At 43.0% G+C, this 24,592-nt stretch overlaps 2 protein-coding genes across 3 annotated transcripts in view; one reads left to right on the forward strand and one right to left on the reverse strand.

The window, feature by feature from the left end:
* The window catches only part of DUSP26 (dual specificity phosphatase 26), a 67,098-nt gene extending 58,632 nt beyond the window's left edge, over window positions 1-8,466 (reverse strand). The window contains exon 1 of the mRNA XM_080568488.1: window positions 8,367-8,466. The gene's annotated coding sequence lies outside the window, so the exon portion shown is untranslated. The remainder of the gene's footprint in view (window positions 1-8,366) is intronic.
* A 56-nt stretch (window positions 8,467-8,522) lies between these two features.
* The window catches only part of LOC308183008 (uncharacterized protein), a 61,029-nt gene continuing 44,959 nt past the window's right edge, over window positions 8,523-24,592 (forward strand). For both annotated transcript variants that reach the window (XM_080568498.1, XM_080568497.1), the window contains exon 1: window positions 8,523-9,146. In XM_080568498.1, the coding sequence (XP_080424624.1) occupies window positions 9,067-9,146 (80 nt within the window). In that variant the 5' untranslated portion in view covers window positions 8,523-9,066. The remainder of the gene's footprint in view (window positions 9,147-24,592) is intronic.

Raw genomic sequence — 24,592 nt, forward strand, 5'->3', positions numbered from 1 at the left:
ATTCTTTCAGAGCATCTGAGACTCTGGGCAATTTTAATTCTCTGGGCTGGACTTGCTAATTCCCACGTTTTAGGAAATCAAATTATTCCTGCAAATTGAATAAAATTATTATTACATTCAAGTCTAGGCTCCTGACCTTGGTGGCTGCCTGTGAAGTGGCTCATAGTTGGGATGGGAATATTTGAATTGCTGCTGCCTTATTTGTGTTTTAGAAGCTTCTGAAGTGTTACGTGCTAGGAGAAAAATTCCGAGGCACTGCCGACTGCTCAGCCTGGCTGCTGCTGTTGTGCAACACAAGAAGCTTGGAAACATGGAGCAAGCTGGCGGTTGACCCTGTGGATTTACGCTTGGTCTCCTGCTGAGCCGAGCCCATTTAACGAGGAAATGAAGATTCTCAATGAAACGACTCCACATATATGGCTCATAACTTTACCACATTGCTTTAAAGCATGCTTTCCTTCCAAGCTATGCAAATCGGTCAAATGCCAGCGATGCCTACTGGCCCTTTATTCAACCATAGCTTTTATGCAATCACAGCGCTCATTACCAATATAGTGAACGTGCTTTTCGCTTTATTTGCATAAATATAATTGCTTTGATGATTAAAATGCATTTTTTCTGCCTAGGTCAGGCATGAACAAAGCCTTCTGGTGAGACAAGTGCAGCCAAAGAAAGCGCTATGCATTTCTCAAGCCCCAATTGCATACGAATGAGAAAAAGACTGCTTTGTTGTTTCATGTCATCCTCAAGCACCTGGCAACTTGGTAAAGAAACATACAGAGAGATCAGATACTGCATACAATATATGAAGGCGCTGGGCTGTGGTCTGCTCCTGTGCCCTTCAGATCTGCAAGAGTAGGGAATTTGTCAAGAAAAAGTAGTGGGGATGCTCCTAAGAATTGACTGTACCCTGTGCTAGAGAACTGCCCCATTCCCCCCCCCGCCCCCTAGATTTTAAGAAGCCATTCTTTCCCCCTATCCAGTGATCACTTCAAACCTGAGCATGCAGATGGTACAAGCTTGGAGTCTCTCCACTCCATTAAGATTCGTCAGCTGCCACCAAAGATGCAGAGCCTGGACACACAGCACCTCTCCCCAGCTGGGCCACCATTAAACTCAGCCATTCTCCATCCCTCCCTTCTGCTGGATTACCAGGAAAATTACATTTGCTTGAGGGAACGAAATGCAAAAGGGGATGCTATGACTAGCATTTACCATCTCTTCCTAGCCACAACCATGAATAAAATATTAGACTAGTAGGTTAATAGTTTATTCAAATACGCAATTCCTATCTTAAAAGCAGCTCCTTAATTTAAACCCTTTAAACTCTTGATTCCAAATTCTGTGCAAACCCAAGGCAGCTCAGCACAGCTTATCTGATTCAGAGAGAGGGAGGGAAGGAAATACATGCATACACACACTCTTTATGCCATTCACAATCTGCATACAGCATATCCTCCTGCTGGTAATAATTCTAATCTACTCATGTAAAAACTCCTGAATTTGTGTTATCCTTCAGCAGGATGAGATAAAAATAAGACATGCCAGACACGCGTTTCATAGAGCAGCAGAACAGATTCACACCCACTGATCTGGAAACCAAAAAGTTTTGATGACAGAGAAAGGTTGAATGGACCAAGACGTCTTCTGCCGCCTTCTCTGCCTATGATCACCAGCATTTTGTGGGTGGTTGGAAGAGGCTGTATGTGGGGGGCACCTTCAGTGCTAATAGGTTCAGAATAAGCATCAATGATTGCATTCAAAACAGCACCTGAAGATAATTTGAAAGGTGTAGTAGCAGAAAATTAAACCCTGTAAGATACTGTCTGGCAAATTAAAAGACATAATTGATTATATTATCTCATTTTTAAAATTAAGTGTTGCTAATTGCCAGAGACAGTACTTATTTGGTACAGCCACTGTATCTAACTAGCTGATCTAACTTTACATTACTGACACGCAACTGAGCCAAAGTTGCTAAATGTTTCCTCCTTTTGCCCACCATTTGTTTCCTGGATACACCGAGCAGGCACGAGGTGCTCTCTGACCTTTCTGCAATTCCCATACGCAACAGAAAAACTCCTGTGTGCAGAGATGTCAAAGGCTTAAACGTCCTAAAACTTTTGCAAGTTCACCAAAAGGCATTAATCTGGTGCTCAGGCCTGGGTTCTGATGGAGAGCTGCTCATATGCTCACCACAAACCGGTCCTGCGCAGCTCTAAACCACATCTATTTTTTTAGAGAGCTGGGATTCAATAATTGCTATCCAAAGACATTTTATAAATAAAACAGGAGTCAGGCTATTTCAATACTACATTCTTATTCCCCTGGTACATTTGGAAGAATGTACAAAGCAATTTGCCCCCAAACTGAAAAAGAATCCGGATATAAGCCGGGTCACCAGGCCCAGAAACGCAAGACCAGCGAATGGTTTGAGCTCCACCTCGTGCAGGTTTCACTCATCCCAAAGACGTATGGAATTTCTCCATCCATCATGCATTTGTGCCAACACAGATAATGTTTCCAACTGCTGAATTCACTAATTAATATCCTGAACTAGGCTCATTATGTGTTCAGTGTACACTAGGGTTCCTTTGAAAGACTGGAAAAGAAAGAAAAGGGATTCCCTAGAGGACAATACCCAGCCAGGAGGACATTACCTGTTCCTACATAGCATCTCCCTAGTGAACAAGTATCTGCTGCTTTCTGTGTCCAAACCAGGAGCATCCCAAACTAAGGAAATCAATTGTTGACATATGAGAAGAAATATGGATTAAGTTTATAACTGTGTTTAGAGCACCGGGGGATGAATTAGCCTAATTGGTGTATTAGTCTCAGTTACACAGAGTAATCACCACAGGCTGCCTCTGTTTTCATTAGAAATTTAATTAAGTTTATCAATGTTTGGCTTCTTTGGCCTTGTTTTCCACCATCTCCACAGGCATTCCTGTCTTTAATCAATATTTTTAGTGTGGTGGGAGGGGAAAGTTGTTGTCGTGTCAGGAGAAAAACTGTGGTAAAAAACCAAGTCTGTCCTTTCATACGTCAAAGCAGAGAAATCAAGGATCTACTTGCAGCCTCTGCTGCCCAAATAGTGCTCTGCTGATTCACTGCGAGGACATCAAGGCTTCAAGCATCAAATTCTAAGGGCATACCTACACTGAGCATGACCATTTCTAGGAGCACCTCAAAACCAGACACGTCAGTTCAGGCACAGCCCATTCTAACACATCTGCCCAGCCCAGAACATAGACACTGCAAAGACCAAGCCCTGAATGAAGGCAGGTACTTTCGATGTTGCCCACGTACATTAAGCCGTCTTGATCTTTCCTGACTATCTTCTCGGTCTAGCACTTGAAGGACCTGCTGCTTTGTGTTTTCATGCACATCGATCTGTCACAAGCCAAGCAAGCCCAGACCGCAGGGACCTCAGGCCAATGCACCGGCAGATCTGAACTGCAGCTAATAAAGCTACGTACTGCCAGCAACAACTCTAACCCTGCCCTCCCACCCTAAACCTAAACACTAAAGGTTATGAACACTAGACTAATGAGCTGAAGGCCTGGTTTCAGTCTATAGAGGCTGGTGGATGAAAAATAAGGTTTACAGCCAGTTTTTGTCAAATGGAACAGCCCCTGACACTGCAACGTAAAGCGACAGAGGCTCTGGTGCATCTTCTACCACAATCACTGGGTACGCTGGCATCAGGGGGACTTGTCTCATCAGTGAGTGGAAGTCTTCTCCCTTTATCACTACAACTTGCAACAGAAAACAAATACTTAACATTGCTTAACATTTGTCATCAGAGCAAGAGGCTGCAACAGTGGCTGCATGCCCTCCTGCATTGTCTAAATTAATCCACTGAGGGATATTGAATCACTTAATCATGGCGGAAACTTACTGCTTTGGAAAGGCACGCTTTCCCTTCATTAGATTTAATATATTTCTCATTATACAAATCTGCCAGTGCAACAATAAGTCTTGTTCATAAATCAGTTTGCCCTTTTGCTTCGCAGTCTCAGAGAACTTTCATCAAACAAGACATAAATGGGACCTGTAAGACAGGAGGTCAGAGCAGCCTTAACCAGATATTAATATCTATTCATTAAGTTTATTTTAATAGCCCATTTTAATAGCTTCTGTAAAACAATTATGGGTCCTTCCTTTCTCCCCCCCTTCATGTTGGTATTTTTATACCTCAAAAATAAAAGGGAAGAAATGAATAATTAGATTATTGGTTTTTATTGTTTGTATTATAGCAGAATCTAGAAAGGTTGAAAAGGTTTTTGGCCTCCTTGTGTTTGGTGCTGCACATTAAAGCTGGTTGATTACCATTCTAAACTCATTTCTTAGTATTTTAATGAAAGTTTTCTGAGAGACTTCTAGTAAAAAAAATTGTATTTCAATGCAACATCATTTGGCAGTTTCCAACAGCACTTCTGTTCATGCATATATAAAAAGATGACTGCACTTGCTCATAGCTTTTTCAGTAAGATATATACCTGTATTTTGTTTCATGACAGCGTATCAGTTATTCTACAACATCTGGGACCAAGGCATTATGAATCACAACACAACTGCACCCTGAAACATCATATAGGCTTATACAATAAGCACCTTGAGTTAATTCTTCACTGGTAATACAACAACAGGTAAGTTCTCAACAAAAACAAGAAAGTTAAGGAGGTGTGAATTTAATTCTTCAGGAATTACTGCCACAATCCCAAGTGCTTCTTTATAAGGTTATTGCTTACATTCTGCCCCAAATCCAGACCAATCCATCTTTATTCTTATTTATGTTTCATTAAGACCTAGCATCTCCCCAAAGAGTCTGAGCCCATTGCTCTAGATGCAATATCTGAACACAGTAAGAAACTCTCCCAGGCCTGAAGGCACACTGACACACACACATGTGCTATTGCTGAATTTTTGTTCTTTCAGGAAACTGGCCTAAGACCAGAAAACTGCAGGTGGGGAGCTTGGCGGTGCTGCTCCTGTCATTCTCTCCAGCTGACCCAGATCTGGGAAGAAACAGGGACTGCACCCAGCCCTTCTGGATGCCACTCAGGAATCGTTTCCACAAAATAAATGTGCTGTGAATTTAAGCTCAAGTCCACACATGGACTCCTGCTGGCTATATCTCAACACACAAGCAAATGCCAAGACAAAGGATTAATTTTCACTTTTTGGCCATCGTTAATGCTTCGTTGCATAAGCTACTCTTGTCACAGTCTGCTGAGACGCCATCTCCCCCACCTATTTCTCTCAATTCCTACATTTCCCAGGAAAAAAAAAAATCCCTTATTTATCTCAACCTTTCTCTGTTATGCATGAACAAGTTATGGGCTGCTTCCATCTTCATGAGTCATTTATCTCTAGATTTACTGCCCAACTCCATCTACTCACTCTCTCTCCCATACTCAATACACAGAACGCGTTTCCTCCCCGGGAGGACTACGCACTAAACCTGCCCGGTGTTAGTAATAAGTCTGACAAATAGCTCTGTCCCTCTGACCTATTCTCTGGTGTTATATCCTAAGCCAATTAAGATGTAAGATCTCAAGAAAGCTCGCTCTGGTGCAGCTCATAGGCAAATGGTCTCACACTCCAGTTCTTCAGAGGAGCCTTAGTGAAGCTACGTACAAGCTCCCCGTATTTCTACCTCCACATTAGAAAGTCAGTGTATAACAGGTCACTTTGGCACACAAGATGCCACAACTACTGGGAGACATTCCATAAGCTTGATTCATATCATGTGGAATTGTATTAGAACAAATCAAAAGGACCTTTTGGCTTCATAAACACATACATGATGGGTATTTAAGGGAAAAGACTTCTTTCAGGCACAACAGCAGTAGTTATTACTCATCCATTTTTTTCCCTGTTTTTCTTCTTTTTACTTACCCTCTCTTCATCACTTATTGAAGAATAACTTACTATTCCAAAGTTTGTGGAAGTATCTTACACATCCATATGCTTGAAATACCTGAAGCACCTCATTTTCTACCATTACACCAACTACACAGCATCAGCCTTTGCATTCCACATATGCTTTCAGGTTTCCATTTTCTTTCTTCTGCCTCTGGTTCGTGGCTCTCCATTTGCTCAGCAGCTGCAGTTCCTCACTCTCAGAAGCACTTTATATGAAGCTGGTACTTATGGACAGGAAAAAATATCTAGTGCATCATTTTACGTCTCCCTCAGAGTTCAAGGGTGGCCCGTTACATTTCAGTAAAGGAAAATATTTAGGACAGCCTCCATCTTCCATTTCTTGCCCTTACTCCTTACTTTCAAGGATTTAGCATTGATAGCGTCATGTTCAAGACTTAAGAGCTTTTTAATCATCTCAAGGCTTAATACTCCATTTCCAAGATTTGTTTTGAAAGTTCATTATTAGCCTTACAAAAAACAAACAAACAAAAACAACTCTTAAAAAGTATTCCAAGATGCACACGCACACATTTCTAGCTCTTCAGAAGCTCTGCAGCCTTACAGTATGTGCTACTGCTGCTTTTACTAAAAGATCATCAGTTCCCAAGGTGGTTCTTCCTTTTCACACCAGTCATATTCTCATCTCTTCCAATTCCTGGCTTTATAATATAGTTTTCCTACACATTTTGAACACATTCTCCCCCCCCCCCCATCCCTTCTTTTTTTAACCCCTAGGTTAAGTCTGTTGCTGGTGTACTAAAGGGTTAACAAAATGGTAGCAGAAATAATTATTTGATAACCAGTGTCTTTTAGTGGGGACATTAAGTATGACCTGATGGCTTCCATTGCACAAGGAAGGGGAATGAAGGGGGAGACGAGGGGAGGAACTGAGCTGCAGTTTTGGTCACAAGTCAGAAGCCATGTTCTGCTGTCAAAGGCCTTGTTAGAGAAGTGATCACAAAGGAATAACAGGGTGGGAGTACAAAAAATCTCCCTTGCTCAGAAATGTTTTGTATATTAAGTGACAGTTTGAAATGTTACACAGAAGATGCTTGACTGAATCTTGCATTATCTTTTTATTTTGGTTCTAATAGAAAGGCTGGTGAGTGGAACATCCCAGTGACCCTAGCATTAGTTACCAGATCACGAATTTAAGGCTTGTAGTTCTAATTAAAAACAATTAGACAGGACATAGTAAATACACAGTACATGAATGCTCAGTCTTTTCCGGGACTACTCAGGATAATTCAGCCTACAACAGAGAGAGGTGTTGACTTGTACACCTCTCCCTTTCTAATGATAAAACAATACCACCTGGATCTTTATTAGAGACTCTATATGCTCCACTCACATTAATAACAATGGAAAAAAAATAACAATTTCCTTGGAACAGGAGAAAAAATCCACCTTTCTTGAGAATGGAACCCATACAGATGGAAGTGGGGAAGAGCTTCCTACTAAAACCATTCACCACCACGCTCCAAACACCTAAGAACATATTTCCCCAAAGCATTGGACAACCGTTTTTAAGGTGTGAAGGGTCACAGATGAAACATTAAGCACTCTGAACAGTCAGAAACTTCTCTAGTTACCTTACAGTTCAATCAGTCACCGGCAATGACTCCAGGGGTGTTCAAGAGCCAAGCTGTTCTTCTCAAGAACTGTGGACAATGGTGAATAATGCCTGTTTGTGGCTTGTTTTTGATGTCCTACTACTATAGCTATTTTTGTCCTTTACGAATGTGGTAGCAATTTAGTAATCTATTGACTTGACTTTATTTTTTCCATAAACATACTGCCTGCCGGATACATAATTCAAATTCACATATAAACTGTGAGCTGTTTGCTTTAGCAACAGCTATAATTTAAGTGTAACCTCAGCAGAAAGCCATTCTGTGCCATCTCCCTGTAAAGTGTAATTTAGTCTAGATATGCAATCTTCCTCTCTGCCATTCTAATAGGGGAGCTTGTTTGCTAAATAATCATCATAGAGTTTTGCTCAAAGCACCAGTTTTACACAGAGTTGGGCTTTCTCCCCTTCTTCTTTTCCCTGCCACATATAAATGTTGCCAGGCTAAATGAATGCTCTTTAGAAAGCTATTACTGCCATGTAGTTTTCATTTGAAAATGTCACAATAAAGCAATGTTCTTTGATGCTGAGAAGTATGCCAGGTTGGAGTATGATAAAAACAACAAATAAAATAAAATCATACATCAGAACGATCCAAAGGGCAAACAAAGACACTTTTTAAAGCCTGGGGGTTTTTCCCCCTTTCTCTGCACCCTCTTGGTGCTTGACAGAAGCCCGAGCGCACGCCTCAGGACCAGCCCCAACAGCACCATTTGGCCGCTCTTTGGGATGTGGGCATCCCCCAGCTCCACGTGGCAGGCAGAGGCAGCTCAAGGCAGCCAAGGAACAAACCCCAGAGACTTACCCCAGCAGGCCAGACATAAATGCCACTAAGGGCAAGAATCCGGAGACACTGTGTCCATTGGGATCACGTTGAGGTGGGACTCAGAGCTTGTGCTTAAAACCCCTTTTTCCTTCTTCCACACGAGAGGAGAGGCACCAGCACCCACTCCGCCCACACTGCTTCTCCACAGCGTCGTCCAAAGCACACTGAATAACCCAACAAAAAATGGCCACAACAATAACCCCCCCCCCCCCCCCCACGCCCCCAGGGCGGAGAGCAGTGCTCGGACATGGCTGCTTCGGGTGAGGGACAGCTTTGTGGGTTTGAGGGCTTCTGGGCGCTGAAGGCAGGGGTTTCTGAGGGAAAATGTGCCTAACTGAGCAGGCTTATGTTTTATTTTTAAGGTGAAATAATCTAGTGTATGGCATCGACGTAGTGTTGGAGCTGCATAGGAGCTGCCACTGCCCAACAGGGAAATGGCGGCTGGTTGAGTAAGGGGCCTGAGACCTGTGCTGGGCCTGCAGCCCCTGATAATTAATGCCTTAAGTATCCCCATTGTTATTTAAGTTGTGTGCTTCAGAAAAGGGGGAGTAATTCAAGCACTCAGAAATGAGGAAGGGGTAAGGAGAAAAGCTGCCACTTCTTGTGTGAGTCAAAGGGCATCTGGCAAAGGGGGTTTCTCTGATCAACGGAGGGTCCTGAAGCAGCTCAGGGTGGAGGGATGGGTTTGTGGTGTGCCTCGGTAAGGGTCTGTGGTGATAGTGCCCGGTCGTGTTTATTCTCATTCTTCGAGGTGGTTTGGTAAGTAGCAACAAAAATAATGGGCTCAGGAGCTGTGGGATCTCAGCCGGCTGGAAAACTGGCTCCTGCTTAAAAAGTAGAGTGTCTGGATACTATTAAAATAGAATTTATGGATGTGGTGTGTTATGGCTGAGGTACTGTGTAGTGTGGCTCCAGGGCATCTTTAATCCTGAAGTTCTCAGGGTGCTAAATGAGGCCAAGGGGGCTCTGCTTGAGAGATAAGTCTTATTCAAATTTCTTACTTTCTTCCTTCCAAGGAAGGGAATAATCTTTTTCTGCTTATATTCTGAAACAAGTAGGAGGCTTTGCTGTATCAATTTCTAAAGCTGAGTACTGTTGGCAACCTTTTAGCAGCAGAGCTATGCAGGCGGCTTGTGTGGAGGTGAGAGGGAAGAAAACCCCTCAAAACAACCTTGAAAATCTACTGTCAATACAAAGGTTATACAACTCAAAGGCTATGCAACAGGGATTTTGAGTTACTCAAATGTCTAAGCTGACTATTGAAAAGCTTGTTGTGCCAAAGACTGCAGAAAGATGCTACCTTTTCCTGGTGTCCTGGGAATAGTAAAGATTGTAAGAGCTCATTTCTCTATCTGATATTTCCTGACCTTTGCAGCCTACTCTATATGAACAGAAAAGATCAAGCTAAAGACGTGGAAGAGCTCTCAGATGAGCAGGTTATTTAGTCTAAAAATCCTGTCACATCTGAGCTTTATCTCATGCTTTAATATAGCTCCAAGCTTGACTTTGTCACTCTGATTTTACCTGTCTTTTTTGTTTTGCTAGTCCTAATTGACCCAGAGTCTATGACAGTGCTTGAAAGGGAAAAAAGTGTTTGATTTTTGCTGCGTTTTGCCACTTCAGCCTATGGAGAAGTGATTTAAAGCAGGACAATCTGCAATAGAAGTGGCTGGGGAAAGACTTCTATCATTGTGGAAATCCCCTAGTTTAATGGGGCAGGAGGAACTCAGAAATGAGAACCCCAAAATACTTGAAAAGCCACCGAGGACTCAAATGTAACTGCTGATAAAAATATATGTACATAGTGGTTTCCTTTTGGCTGGTTCTTAGTTCACTTGAAAGTAAAAGTGAAATTCAAAGCTCTCATAAGAAAAACCATTGTGTTTCTGTGGGTAAATGGTAATATTATGACTTCAATAAAAGTATTTCAGATAGAAGTATAGCTGGTATGTCAATATTAGTGTAATGTTCCAAAACTGTTCACAGTGTTTCAGAGCATAAACAATGTCCAATGTGAATGTTTTGTTAAGGGAAAGTAAGCCATTCCTTTAGCATATAGCTCTGTCCAAGCCCCTCTTCAGACAGTAGAAATGTGTTGGTGTAAAAGATTTTCGGCTGTTTCCAGTTAACACTCGTCACCACAGCACTGCCTGTGTAGTGGATGGGAATAAATAGAGAGCTGTGGCTCACAGTGGCTCCTTAGCTTCACATTGATGTGTGACTCCTACAGAGCATGGTTCTTGTTTATGTGCACTGAGTAGGCTTGTGTCTTGTTCAGAGCAGATGGGTCTCCAATGAACCAGAGGAAGCCTGTACATCAGGGAGGGTGGATCAGTTGTGAATCTCTTTTAGACGAAAAGAAGATGGCAAGTAATGGCCTTGTTTGGGTCTGAGCACTGTCTCAGTCACTATTTCTGTAGGAACACATGCAAAGGGATAAAGGGAGGTGATGTGCTCAGTGTGCAGCAGCAAAGGGTCAGGCTGCTGAGGTTCAGATTTTCCTCTGTGCAGATTTTAGCAATATCAAAAATCTCATTTCTGCAACTTCGGTAATGTTAGTTTATACAAGTTTATCTAGTGCTGCTCCCTTTACTATTTTCTTTCATCCAGTTGTATAACTTCTGTTAGAAGCACATTATTGCTTCAAGACATGATGCAGAAAACATATCTTCCTGCTTGTAGTTTGTATATCTTCCTGCTTGTAGGGCATCTCTCCTGTGTCTGTCAGCCGTGGGTGCCTCACATCTGGACTCTTCTCTCCACTCTGCCATGAGCCTAAGCTGCCTGTCCCCTAACACAAGGCTGTGACCCTCTGTTCAGGGGGAACAATGCTGTTACACCGGGGGTCTCCTGTTGGCTTGTTAAGAGAAGTGCTGTCTTCAATTGCTTTTAAGTAACACACCGTTAAGCTGAGATTTTTCCTGTTTTCTCCTAGCCAATATATCACTCGCTCTTGCCTTCTGTTATCAGCTTTGACTTCTCCTGGCATTACAGCTGGCTCGCTCCTTTCAGTGTTGGCCAGGAAAGGGAGTGAGGAAGGTGGGGGCTCCAGCTGTGCTGCTGAAGCTGCGTGAGGAATTTGTCATTGTTAGAGACAGTTTTATATTTCCTTAATGCAGTTAGCTGTTCAGATGCTGGTGGGGCCATTTGTCTTATTTAGTAAGGCTTTAGCTCTGTGCATGTAACATAGATTCACCTCTAGGATGACGCTTATGGGTGTTTCATGCTTTTCACCATAGGCTTTGTAGCTGACTAGTTAGGATTTAATGCTACCAACGTCAATAATCGTAAAACTAAGCTGAGTAATGGCACTGATAACTTTTGGCTCCTTCAAGCAGCATGATGGCTAGTAACTGCATCTCCTATCCTTGTAGGCATTACAATAATGATAGTACATGGATATTTTACTTCATTGTTATTGGTAGTGAATAACAGTAAACAGCAAAGGCTGTAATACTTGAGTTTAGGAAAAGAGGGATGTCTAGTCTTAGCTGTTCTAGTTGTCACAGAACAAAGGATCTAATTTTGACTCTTACAGTGCTGGAACTGCATTGGTATCTCAGATTTATGCTCTTCAAATCTCCCTGGCTTATCTAAATCACACTGGTGTACTTGAAATAGCCCAGCAAGGTATTACTACCATGTGGGACCAAAAAGAGCTATTTTAGAATATCATTTTTAAGTCAGGTTTGCCACCTGAAGGAGTGTCTCTACTATTTAAATGTTAAACTGCTTCCAAGATGTTTTATTTAAACTGAACTCAGTTTTGTAACTATATGCAGTTTATAGCTAGAGGTAAAACTGGGGGATGTATAAACCTGTCTTTGTCAAAGCCCAATGTTAATTACAAATCCTTGGGGTTGCTAGGAAACCTTATCTTAAATGAATGTACAAGCAATCAGGCTAGATGCTGATATTAAAGTGATGCTGAGGAGATTTTGTCTTATTCCTCCTCTCTCCTGGCTGTGATAGGAGATTGATTTATATGAAGCCATGTCAGTTTAGGATTTAGGAAAGTCATTCCTCTTCTGAAATGTATTGGAAATGCAGTAAGGGGTGGGGTGAATGTTGTAATTTTGTCACATCTATTTTGTAAAAGAAGGGGTGATGCTGACAATACCCCCATTAAAATGTGTCCCTTATTTATTAATCCTGCCAGCCTCTTTGACTGGAAGCTTTAGGGTTTTTTTAAACTTGTATTTCTAATGAAGAACAATAAAGTGAAGTGCAGCTTGCCTTGCTCTAAGTCAACAAGCTTTTATTACTCCATCTTAAACTGGCAGTAACAGAATATGACTCTGCTTGCAGTCTGTACCCAAAGTTTTGCCTGTTTCAGGTGCTTTGAAGAAGCACAGTAAGGGACTACAAAGGCAGCTGCACTAGGCACAGCAGAGTCCTGTTCAGCAGTGAACAAAAACAGCCTAGAGAAGAAAACAGGCAAAGCATCATTGCCATCCAGAAAAACGGTGACTTAAATATTGAAGAGGACAGGGAAAGGGACGCCTCTTCTGTCCTGGAGTCCGAACTTCTGAGTTCTGGTGGAAGTGGCTCTTCCGTACACTGGGACAATTCAATGCACTTCATTGTACGATCAAAAATGTGTGTGCTTGTATGAATAAATGGGCTTCATTTGCTTTCTGCGAGCTCTGGCAGAAGTTAATGCTGAGATGTGGTTTAAATTGCCATATCCTTTCTTTCTGCAGCCTACATTTACTTCTGGGGCAAGCTGCTACAAGAACGTGTCTTGTTCTCTGGCATGCAAAAAGCCCAAGATTTCCCGGGTTGTGGGCAGCTCTGAGAACATAGGATGCTGAAGGTACAGCTACGGAAGGAGTTTGTGTTGAGAGGTGGAGATACCAGAGTGTTCTTGGCTGTGCTAGATTTTCTAATGGAAACTTCTTTCACCTCTTTTCCGTTTACTCTGAGTTAAGACAGAACGGAGGATGCTCTCGCAGTTCAATTCCACTGATTTTTTTTTCCGCTGGACAGAAATATCTATGAAATCGAAGCAGGTTGGAAGTCTCAATGGCTGGGTATTGATTCGAAACTCCTTGGCGAAAAAGGAGCCAGCACATTGACAAAATAAACATACCTTGTGCAGCAAATAGTTTATTGATGATCTGCCTGCGATGAAGTCATGGAGTCGACCTTACTGCCTTGACTTACAGGATTTTTCTGACTACAGTGTTGAAAGGGCAGAAATAATGCATTAATTTCATGTTAGAGCTGGGGGAATTACTTCTTTGGGTTTGTTTGTCATGTCAGCTTTGTTAATTACCCAAAGAGCTTTCTTGATAGTTATTATTACAGGCAATTTAGTCCTTTCAAGCACTGGAGACCAAACATCTGTAAACAAAAAAAAGTATGGGTCTGTTTGTACTGCTGTCTAACCTGGGCTTCTAATAATGTGTGTATGTTTCTGGGGAGTAAGTAGTCCTTACAGGGAGGGGGCAAGATTAAGAACATTCCCAGCAGGTATCTTGAGGGAATGTTCAATAAAAGATGTTTGCTGGAAGTTTAATCTACCGTTCCCTTGTCTAAGTAGTAAACTCTTACTCTGAAATAGCTGTACCGAGGACTTCTGGCAACTGTCCTCCACTTAAAAAATAAATGGCTGTCGTAATTCTGTTTGCCTCATCCCTCTGAAAAATCAGTCGGTGTTTTTAAGCTCAGTAACCACAGGAACTTCTTGTTTTGCATCGGTTCTACAACATCACATAGGAGTCACGCGCCAAGGCTCACCTGTTCATACTGCAGATAAACCTGTCGTGTTGCCAAAAGAAAATATTGTTTAGTGTATGCCAGAGAAATGCTGCTCCCCTGGGGAGTCTGTTTCTGACGTGTTTCTAGCTGCTCTGTCCCTTGAGGGAAATCCTGTAAAGAGTTGTACAGCAGCCAGAAATATTGGAAATACACCCAGTATGCTTCTATTTAAAACAAACTTGGGAGAATATACCACCGAGGCCTGTATGATGCCCACAGTTCTTCAGGAAAGTGCTGTGCCGAGCACCAGGAAACTAGCCACACTAATTGTTCGCTCCTTCTGAAACAACCAACTGTCTTGTTTTATTTGCAAAGTAATTTTGGGGAAGAAAAAGGCGAAACAGATCTAGAACTACTTCAGGTCTTAGTCCTGAAACCCTTCTGCCTGTGCTAAAGTGGAATAATGACACTTAAAACTTGATTTTCCTTTCTTCCTCCCCAAAGGACCTTTTTAAAATCATGTCAGTGAACCTTTTTGATAGAAGTAGCCACTGAAAAAATGGTCATTTTGAACAGAATACCTTAACAGGTCTATGTGGGAGTTCTGGCATGCATTCAGCCCTTTGACACAGCTGCTAACCAATAAAGTCCTCTTTATTCTGCCTCTAAATAACTCTTGGAAGTCTTTTCGAATTCCACCAAATTATTTCCCTTCATTCTAGCCCTGATTTATTCCCAGCTCATGATCAAATCTAAATGAGAAAAAAAGGAAGACTTTCCTGAAGCTGCCCTAATTGGACGGGCAGGCTCGGCCAGGCTCCTGCCTTCTTATATTCCGAATTTGCATTTTGAGTCATTCCTGGAAATCAAGCGAGTTTTCTCACTCGCTGCTGCTGGAGCCTGGGGTTCCCGTTCACCTCCTCGAATCACTAACACTGCAATGTAAGCCTTGAGATCATAAATCTATTTTTCTTAAATTGTGGATCGCAATGCAGGATATGGCCTCTTCTCTTCTGACATTTTGTAATATCAGCAAAGATCTCCTCAGCCGCAGCTGACACACAGAAGGGCAGGTTTTCATTTTAAAAAGGGAGGATTCACTACAGCTTTAGTTTTGTATCTCGGTGTTCATGCAGCAACATATTGATTGCTAGCTGCTGCTCTATTCCATAATTATGAATGACGTGTTCCAAATTTGGGGGGTTTTATGCCTCAGCTTAGTGCAAAAGCAGTGTTTTGTTTTGAAGAGGAGGGGTATTTTGTTGAGCAGCATGTCTGCCTTTACGTTAAAGCAGGCTGAAACTTTGCATGGTCTAACATCTTCAGAGAGCTCCTTTCAAGGGAATTTAACGGCAGTGAAAGAAGATTGACAGCCTTGGAGACAGAGGGTCTGATTGTCCTGCTGTTCCTGTAATGAGTACAACCCTAATACTCCTGACGTGGTTCTACATTTCTTGAGGTGCAGCTCCAGTACGCTGCCTGGCGGATCCTTGCCAGCCCTCTGTAAGTGGAGCTGAGCAGCCCAGATAAGTTCAGACAAGACACCTGGTCCTCTGCAGTCCCAGGTGACGGTGTGATGGAGGATTTAAATGGAAGGATCTGTTTTTAACCTTGGCCACACAAAGCTGCAGCAGACGAGGCCTGGAGATTGAGGCTTGCGTGTCCTATGTCAGTCTGTGTGAGCTCTGCGGAGAGGCTTCACTCCTCGACTGGCTGATTGAAATGAGGCCCCGCATGGGCTGGTTTGATAGTTACTGTCTCAGGAGGGGCTATGTCTTGATTAAAATAAGCTTTTATTTGTGTTTGTAGTTCTGTTTTGCTGCAGGAAAATATTGCTAATTCCTATAGATAGGAGCTGAGCTGACAAAATGGCTTGTGCTCTCTTTGGTCTTGATAAAGATCCTCTTGAAATCCAAGCATGCTAATGATTGACACTAATTGTTTTCAGTAATGTAGTGAATTTTATGGATAATGCTCATCTGAATAGATGGTCAGTGCAGATACTGGAGTGTGATCATACAGCAGTCACTGTGGTGCCAGTGTCCTTTTATCAAAAGGTCAAAATAATTTGTGGCGTGACTTTTGTTTAAAATGGTGTTTACCATGGATAAAGCTGGCCCAAAAAGGATTTAATAAAGGTGACATAATCCTCTGGAGTTTACTGAGATGGAAGGATGCTTATTTCTTAGATATACTGACAGATGGATTCCACTGGGGTTGATCTGGATTGATTTATCCACATCTTTTAAAACGTGTTCTGTTTCTCTCAACTTCTGCTTGTCACTTGGTAAACTGCTTGGCCTTGCCAAACATCTTCCACTGGGTTTTGTGGAAGCACCTCATTGCACCACCGAGAAGGGATTGACTCCATTCCCAATACGAGACGATTGCTGCTTTTTATAGCGAAAGATCCCCGGGGGCAAGGAGGGCGGGAGGAAACAGGAAAAATTCACTTGGCCATATTAAGGCCCAGGACTTCTCATGTTTTCATCTCTTCCCGTTACAGTGACTGTTTTTCATTCTGAAGTTAATAGCCTTGTTGGTACCTGAAAAAGGATTTTGATGACTGCTCAATAATTCTGGGGGCAGCGCTGCCTTCTAATGGCACAGGGCTTGTGTTTGCGAGCGTGAGGCCGGAGGGATGTGGGGAAAGGCTGCCTGCCTCGCCTCTCAGCCTGCTCATTGAAGTAAGAAAAGCTACCGTGATTTACCTAACCTCTCTGTGTAGGCAGGCAGATTTAGAGCCATTTGAATGGAAGAAGAAGCATGGTTTGAGCTAAGGGAGGTTAGGGAATACAGGTAAATTCAGTAGCGAGCTGACCGATAGGTTTATGCTGGTGTAGACTGTAAAGAACAAAAACAGCAATAATGAAAGCCACCATTATAAATCTGCTCCTTATTGCTTATAGCTTCAGGCTGACTTAAAATCAGCTTTTATTAGCTCCATATTAGGGGATTGTTTCCTCTGGATTTGATTACTAGGACGGATAGATCTGAAATCTGCATTTCCATATAGATAGAACTGCTCTCAGAACCCTGCTGCATTCCTGAGGAGGCAGAGGAGTTCACCAGGGCTGATTGCTTTTAAGGGACTCGCTGCAACACAGGCCAGGGAGAATGTGGAGGTGAGGCATTAGGAGGGGACGTGTTACCTGGAATCAGTCCACCAGACGTAGGTCTGTAATTGCACGGAGTTTTATTTTGTTAGACTAATGACTGTAGCCGCTGTCTGAAATCAGTGCTGTTACGCTGAGTCCTATCTTCTGATGAATAGAGAGATGTGGAAGAAAGGATGCTGCCACCCTGTTTCGGGGAGAAGAAACTTAGGCAGAGATGATGTTTTTTTCCTTCAGACCTGTAAAGTGCTGATTTTTCCCACGTTTTCTTCCGTGGGCTGTGTTCTGGCACTAGTGAAATGAATTCCTACAGAGAAATCAGCTGAGCTTGGGGCTGGTGGAGGTGAGCAGCAGGAACAGAAGGGATGAACTTCGGGATTAGCCCTGCCCAGCGAAGCTATTCCTCTAATCCTCCCGCAGGTTGCAGCTCCCGGGTGGTGTAAGTGGGGTTTCCCATGTTTTCTTTCCGTCTCTAGCATAGGGAGAGACCTGGAGGTGAATTGCTTTACCGTAGGGTCTTTTGTCTGTGAAAAAGGATGAAATCTCTTTCATGAAATTTTGACATTTGCAGACAAATGGTGTCCTGCAGCCTGTGCCAAATTCCCTTTCTTCACATGTAACCCTTGCTACAAACACCTCCTACCTTGATATTTTTAGTGACAAGTGGAAAATTGCTCTATTAGCAGAACAAGGGGAAGTTAATTCCTTCCAGCACCAGGTTTTTTTTAAGGCCGTGAAAACTTGGAATTGAATATGCAATAACAGGTAGAAAAAGACTGAGTACAATCATGTAAGAGCAGAATTACTCCAAATTGATTTTTTGCCTTCCCTCTTGTACTAATTTTGTACCTGTTTGATGTTGCTGGAATGAGCTGGCTTTGAATGGAAGTTAATGTCAAAGATACCCCTGCAGTCCAAAGGTGGGATTCAGCTGGCAGATTTTTAGGGTACAGATTGGTGAGCGCTGATGCTCCCATCTCGTCTCGAGGAGCAAAGCTTATCCTGCTGAGCTAGTCCTGTGCTCACCTACCGTTAAAAGTCTTAATCCCTCAGAGTGGACCCAGGGAACTTGCTTCATATCTTTTTGAGTAGGGGTTAACAACTGACATTGCTGATGTTGCATTGCCTTTCAATTCTGTACATCCAAACGTATAGAAAAATGGCAGTTGCAGTCCCCGAGTGCATTCCTGAGGTTGCAGCAGTGGCACAGTAGGAGACAACCGTGCTGTATGTGTTGCATTTGGTGCTGGGTATTACACGTGAGCGCATCCCTTTCTGATAGGTAGCCCTGCAGAGCACTTGTGACGTGAAACTTACGTTCCAGATAGGTCTCCGAACGTACCAAATTCAGCAGGTAAACGTGAAGACAGGCTTGCAGCAAGCTCATTTCTTGTTCTTGCTGGGATAGGCCAGGTCCTCAGCTTTCTTTGCAATGCATTATTCTCATATGTTTAGTTCATTCTCTACTACAGCGAACTTTTAAGACAAAGTTGTGGTATACCTGTAATGAAGAGCAGGAGGAAAGGAGCTGTAGCTAAACCACGCTTTGCACAAAGATGCTTGCTTTGAAACAGTGAGCTTTGTGTTACTGGTCCTTTGCTGCCTCACAGCATCAAATATTCATTCCGTGTCTGCATTTTGATTGAGATAACGTGATACAAGAAGACATGATGTTGCTTTAAGCCAGCAAAATCGCAGAGCTGTCGGAAAGGAGACCACAGCTACACGAAGCTCCTTCTTCAGAAGCAGCAGTTAGCAGGCGTGTCTGGTGTAAGAAGTAAGTGCTGGAAAAGCAGGGGATAGCCCAAGAAGAAATGAATTTCTCGTGAAAGACACGGTGTTTGGCTTGAAGATGTAAAATCTCAGTCCTTTTGTACACAGAAAGAAAAAGCAATTTAATCTGCAATACAACAGACTGCATAATAAACAGGTACAGGTACATAACCTGTTAACCCTGAACTGTTGGCTGCTCAGACTGTATAATAAAAAGCCCTGTCTATATTACCTGGAATTATTGCTGCTATAACAGACTGCAGGTAATAACAGGCACAGGTATATTGCGTTCACCTCTTTCTAGAGTCAGAAATGTTATTTTTCCCTCCTGCTATTCTTGGCTCAAGCTGGGCTGCTGCGGAAGGGACTGGGTTTGGCGCTGTTGGCAGCTTAGCGCAGGTCAGTAAGGACTGAGTGGTTTCCTTTCGACAACCGTTTTGTGACTGACGCAAATAATTTTGGTAGCTAAAGACATCCTCTGATTTGAATGGTGTCCACGTTGACAAAAACCACCAGTATGACCAAACACGTCTGCATACCAACAAACCACTGCGCTGTCTGCTTCCTTTCAGCTACACCTAGGGCATCCATGACAGCATTTTGCTAGCGGTTTGTGTCTTCAGATGGAGGAAGAAGTGTGGGGAGCCAGGAGGATTTGTTGCCGGAGCATGTGCTGTCAGCTCTGAGCGTAAACCAAGGCCACTGCTGGCAGTCTGCTGCTTTCACAGGACCAGCGTTCAAAAGCTCCTGTGCTTTATTTTCCTAATGCGCCTTCTCTGTAGCAGTAGGGGTGCTGAGCTCACCTCCTGTGTTTACTGCAGCTCCTGCAGTTAACTCTGCCTTCACATTCAGGGGAGAAACTATAAAAAAAAAAAAAAAGTTAAACAGTGCTGGGCACAGAGGAAGGTCCATCCAGTGATCAGTCACAGTCAATAGTTATCTAAGCTACTTCCCTTGATAACTACGTGTTAGCTCAACTTGAAGAAAGTAAATGTAAAAAGGCATTTGTCTTGACAGTTTTACAGGCCACAAACTTGTAAGGACATTTCTGCCAAAATCGTGTATTTAGCCTTTATCACAAATACTCTGGACAACAGAGAGATATTTATTAGGGCACGTTAAATGGCTGACCTGGTCAGGAAGCAGCTGGCTGTCTGCTCAGTGCCCTGGGAGACAAGAATCGCTGCTCCTGGCAGATGAAAACCCAAAATGTAGCTCACGCTGGTTTTGCCTTGGGAAGGAGGGATGGGGAAGCTGTTTCTTCACCCACAGCTGTTGATGTCAGACCATCATAATTTTTGCAGGCAGTCTTTGAGATATTGTGTATGCTGTGCATCTATGTCAATGGAAATTGTCTTGCATTTAAGACACTGGACTGGGGGATAGGGTTTAATTCTAGAATTTTATATATCTATATCAGTGCAAAAAGGCTAAGAGCCTTCATCTTTCCATCCTGAAATCCTGCATGTGCAAGACAAGGATAGTGTTCCTAAATCTGACTTCTGCATTAATATTTCTTGTTAGACTGCAGCCTTGATTCTGAGCTTCCTTGCTGCTACTGCTTTTGTACGGTGGCACAACGGGGCCCTTGGAAAAGGGCCTGGCTCGGTGTTACGTGATAAATAGCTTCACCACGCACTGCACAGAAACCGTGAGAGAAGGGAAGAGCTCTGCACTCTTTGAAAACATCAGAACAGAAGCATCACGGATAGTTCTGCCGAGACAGAATTTGACTAAGTCTTTCAGTTCACTGATCAATATGAAATCAACACAGGGCTGAAAACGAATCAGTGGCACTCGATAGCAGTGGCCATCACCCATGCTGTTCTCATTCACAAGCGCTAAAAGGAAAAGTGAGCAGACAACAGATCAAACTGAGGAGCGGATGATCCCTGCTGGAGACACAATCATTGACTGGCTTGGTCCCGTGTCCCAGAGGAGCTCGAAGCTGAGCCTCTCTGGAAGTTATAATCGTGTACATCTGCAACAAGGCAAGTCTTAGTGCTGAGAGGCTGTCGTCTGCCCCTTTGGATTTTAGCAAAGCTCATCTTTTATTTATGTCACGTAAAACCTTTTGTGAGAGGCTGTGCTGGAGGTTGCTGCTGATGGTCAAGAGGCTCTGATTCCTGACCTGATGCTGCAGCTGGCCGTATGCTTCTCCTCTACTGCGCGTGTGAGAGCAGCTCGGCCCCAGCTGCCATGGCTGTCTGTTTCGAGCAGGTTTAATACTATCCATGTTTCCTGGTTCCTAACTCAAAGCGCACTGAAATACAGCAAAAAGTTAACTTGATTTGAAGGAGCTCTTGACTAGGCTTGGGTTTCCTACCGGTCTGACCTTTGAGACGAGACCTCAGTGCTGAGAAAACAGCAAGGAGGCAAAAACATGCACCTCGCTGGATGCAACTTACTGAAGGTTCCATATGTTCAGTGGTTACCAAAGCCGCTTTAAACCCTCTGATAAATACTGAATTACAAGCCAAAACTTACCTTCCCTGCTGCCACTCAGGAAGCTTGTCTGATTCCATCCATAAAAGGCTTGAAAAACTAATAGAGTGATGGGTTTTATGGAATTATTTTTCAATCTCTGCAGCTTTTCCTGCTCATAGTTACAAAAGCAATAGGTGTTCTCCTGAGTTTACACATTGAGTAAACGGTACCGTAGCGGGGTGGCCTCAGTTTTGGCTCTCCTCTGACACAAATGTCCTTCTCTGAATGCTTTCTGCTACTGCATCTGGTCTCTGAAAGTGCTTTTCTCTTCTTGCAGTTGCATGACCTTTCGTTGGAGGATGCCCTTATGGTTAAGTCTGCAGTGTGGTGCTGTGACAGGGGAATCGACAGGCAGTGCTTGCTCGGTGTAGTATAAGGGCCCGTGTAGTCAGAAGCTGATTTTCATTTACTTGTGGGCTTGAATGAAACTACTGCAACTCCCACACCTCTTTGTCATCTGGAGCCAGAACTTCAGAAGCGTAAGTGGAATATTTCCTCTGGCTCCTGCGGGGCTCTGGCAGCCAAAGTTGACTCGGGGCGTATTCATTTGTGCCTGGTAGAAAAACCAGCTCCACTGAGGGAATGTTTCTTCCAGAAATTGGACAGGCATTTTAAAGAATGAAATAGATGTTGCTTATTATTTATTACAGCTACGTCCCCGAAGGCCGTAACTTGGAGGCAAGCAAGGCATCCCAACTACAGAATATGGTCCAGCTGATGTCTCTGGGCACCCTGCCTCCTTTAACCTTCTGCAACTGTTTGATCTAGATGATAAATATTAAGCCCAGGAGAAAAGTACTGTGCACTTCCATGAAAGTTCATGTCCAGTAGCTGTTGCTGGCATATAAATTTAGCAACGAAAACATAAAATGAGGTGGTAATTAAAACTTGCCATTTAGAAATTGATTGACAGTTCTTGAAATTGAAATTAATTCCTAGGGAGAGAAAACAGTGAGGATTTAGTACAGACCAGGGCAATACTTCTAGGGCTCAGAGAAACCTGCATCTCCTGAGGATCTATTTTAGTCCTTTCCTTGTAGGATCCCTAATAGAAAAATCAAACTCCTATCTCTTCAGCTGCTCCCTTTTTGCAATTAGTTTTCTAGAAGCAGAAGCAACTGAAACATCAAATTTCCAAACTATTACACATGGCTTCATGGAAAATCAGGGGTTTTCCACACTAGAAAAACCACCGGCTGAACTTAAATTATTTCTAAGAGCAACTTCAAGTTTTATAGCAGCTTAACTGTGCTATCCTGGGTTGGTATAAGGCTAGTTAAAATCACCTGTATTCAAAATAACTTCCATTCTGATTTCATTTAAAATCAAGCAGCTCTAGTCTAGTGAAATTGAGTAGCTCTGGTCTAGCAAAGGGGAATTTAACAGCCGTAGCAAACCGTATTCAAGTGTTACTTAAATCAGGCTGAGTGGAATGTGAATGCCTTAAGACAAACCCCCTTATTATTCATCAAACTTCCAGAAACTGCGCTGAGTAGTGTTCCATTAGTGGAAGGTTTTAAGCCTAAAGTTACTGTCTTATTAAATCAAATTTAAACAGTTATGCTCCTCTAAATACATTTAAATAAAGCATTTTCCAATCGTGAAACGATGATGTACGTAAATAATCTGAAACATATCAGCCCCACCATTTCTCACTACCTTCTCTTTAGGTACCTAATTACTGCAATTCTTAATGTTCTGAAGTCCAGGAAAGAAATCCGGGACGATTAAGAAAAGTAATCTCAAATGAAGAGGACAGTAGTGGGTGAGGAATAGTTAATGGATGTTTCTTGATGGCTACAGCCTCAGCCATTGAAATCTTGGGAGGGCGGCACTAATGATGCAGCTTTTAGCTGAAAATGAGCAAAGAGCACTGAATTAAAATGCTTAGGTATCAATAAATGCAAATTTCTTCTCATTGAGACTTCCTTTATAAATGGATGTTTTCCAGTCAAGCTGGCTTAATTAAAAAAAAAAAAGTGCAACCTTCTGCTTCTCGTGGCGATGAAATGCTATTTCTGGAGGCTGGAGGTTGCTATTCTCAGAGCGGAGCAGGCAGAATGGAGCCCGTGCTCGCCCTGCTCCAGCTCGCTGGTGGGCATCGTAAACAAAATCCATCTTTTTCTGAAGCCCTCGCTTTAGCTAAGCTTCAGCTCTGTTCTTTTCCACCAGGGCGTGTGTGTGGGGAAACATCCCAATAGCAGTAATTCTGCAAGATGGTATGTGCCATTTTTCAAGGTATTTTGGAAATGATTAGTTGCACAGGGATCTCTCGCCCACCGACGAAACAATCATTGCTCTGTGTCATTCTTCAAACATCTCTGTCAAGCTTTCCTTCATCTGTCTGAGTGCTTTGAGGGGAAGCTAACCAGCTGGTTCCATTGTTTTGGGGAAGTAAGGAGTTGCACTCCAGCATTAAAACTCACCTGAAGGAAAGTTTTTAGTCCTGACTTAGCTCCATTAGCTGTTAGTGGAGCTGCTCGAGCAGCTTCCCGTGTGGGACTAGTTCTACCCCCATGTATTCCAGCTGCTTCGACAGAGCTGCTGCTGATTTACACCGGGGTGCTAAGGACAGTTGAGCTCATGCTTGCTACACTGCTCGGGAATGTTTTCTTTCCGTCCCATTTTCTCTGTAAGAAACTCTAATTGATATTCATGCTCATATGTCTTATGAACTATGAGTCAGAGGAATAAAAGCACTTAATCATTTAATGAAATTATTGCCTCTCCAGGCATGAAAAAGGTGGTGGTGGTGGGGAAGCATAAAATGTTTTGTGTGAGTCTCTTCAAAAACAAGGCTGGTTCTGCTTTTGTAGCATGTAGGACTTAGTGTGTTCCTTTCTTGTACACTGGTTCACGGGGAGAATAATTGCTAATGCTGCTGCTGTTCTGCAGCCGTATTCCCGTCAGGCTTCCAGAATCAGCGGGCTGCACTTCGGATAGCAGTTGGCTGGGGGGGTGCTGGGGAAGGTGGGCTCTTCAGGAAAGGGAATTGCATTTCTGAACTGGAAGGGTAGCTCAGGAAGAAGACAAATAAAATCACAAGGTGTCACGGGGTGACTGGTGCCAGCTTATAGCTTGAGAGCAGCAAGTGCTCAGCTCTTAGAGGAGACTTTGAGCACTGTC

This window comes from Anser brachyrhynchus, assembly GCF_964034855.1.
Source record: "Anser brachyrhynchus genome assembly, chromosome: 26".
Classification (NCBI taxonomy): Eukaryota; Metazoa; Chordata; class Aves; order Anseriformes; family Anatidae; genus Anser; species Anser brachyrhynchus.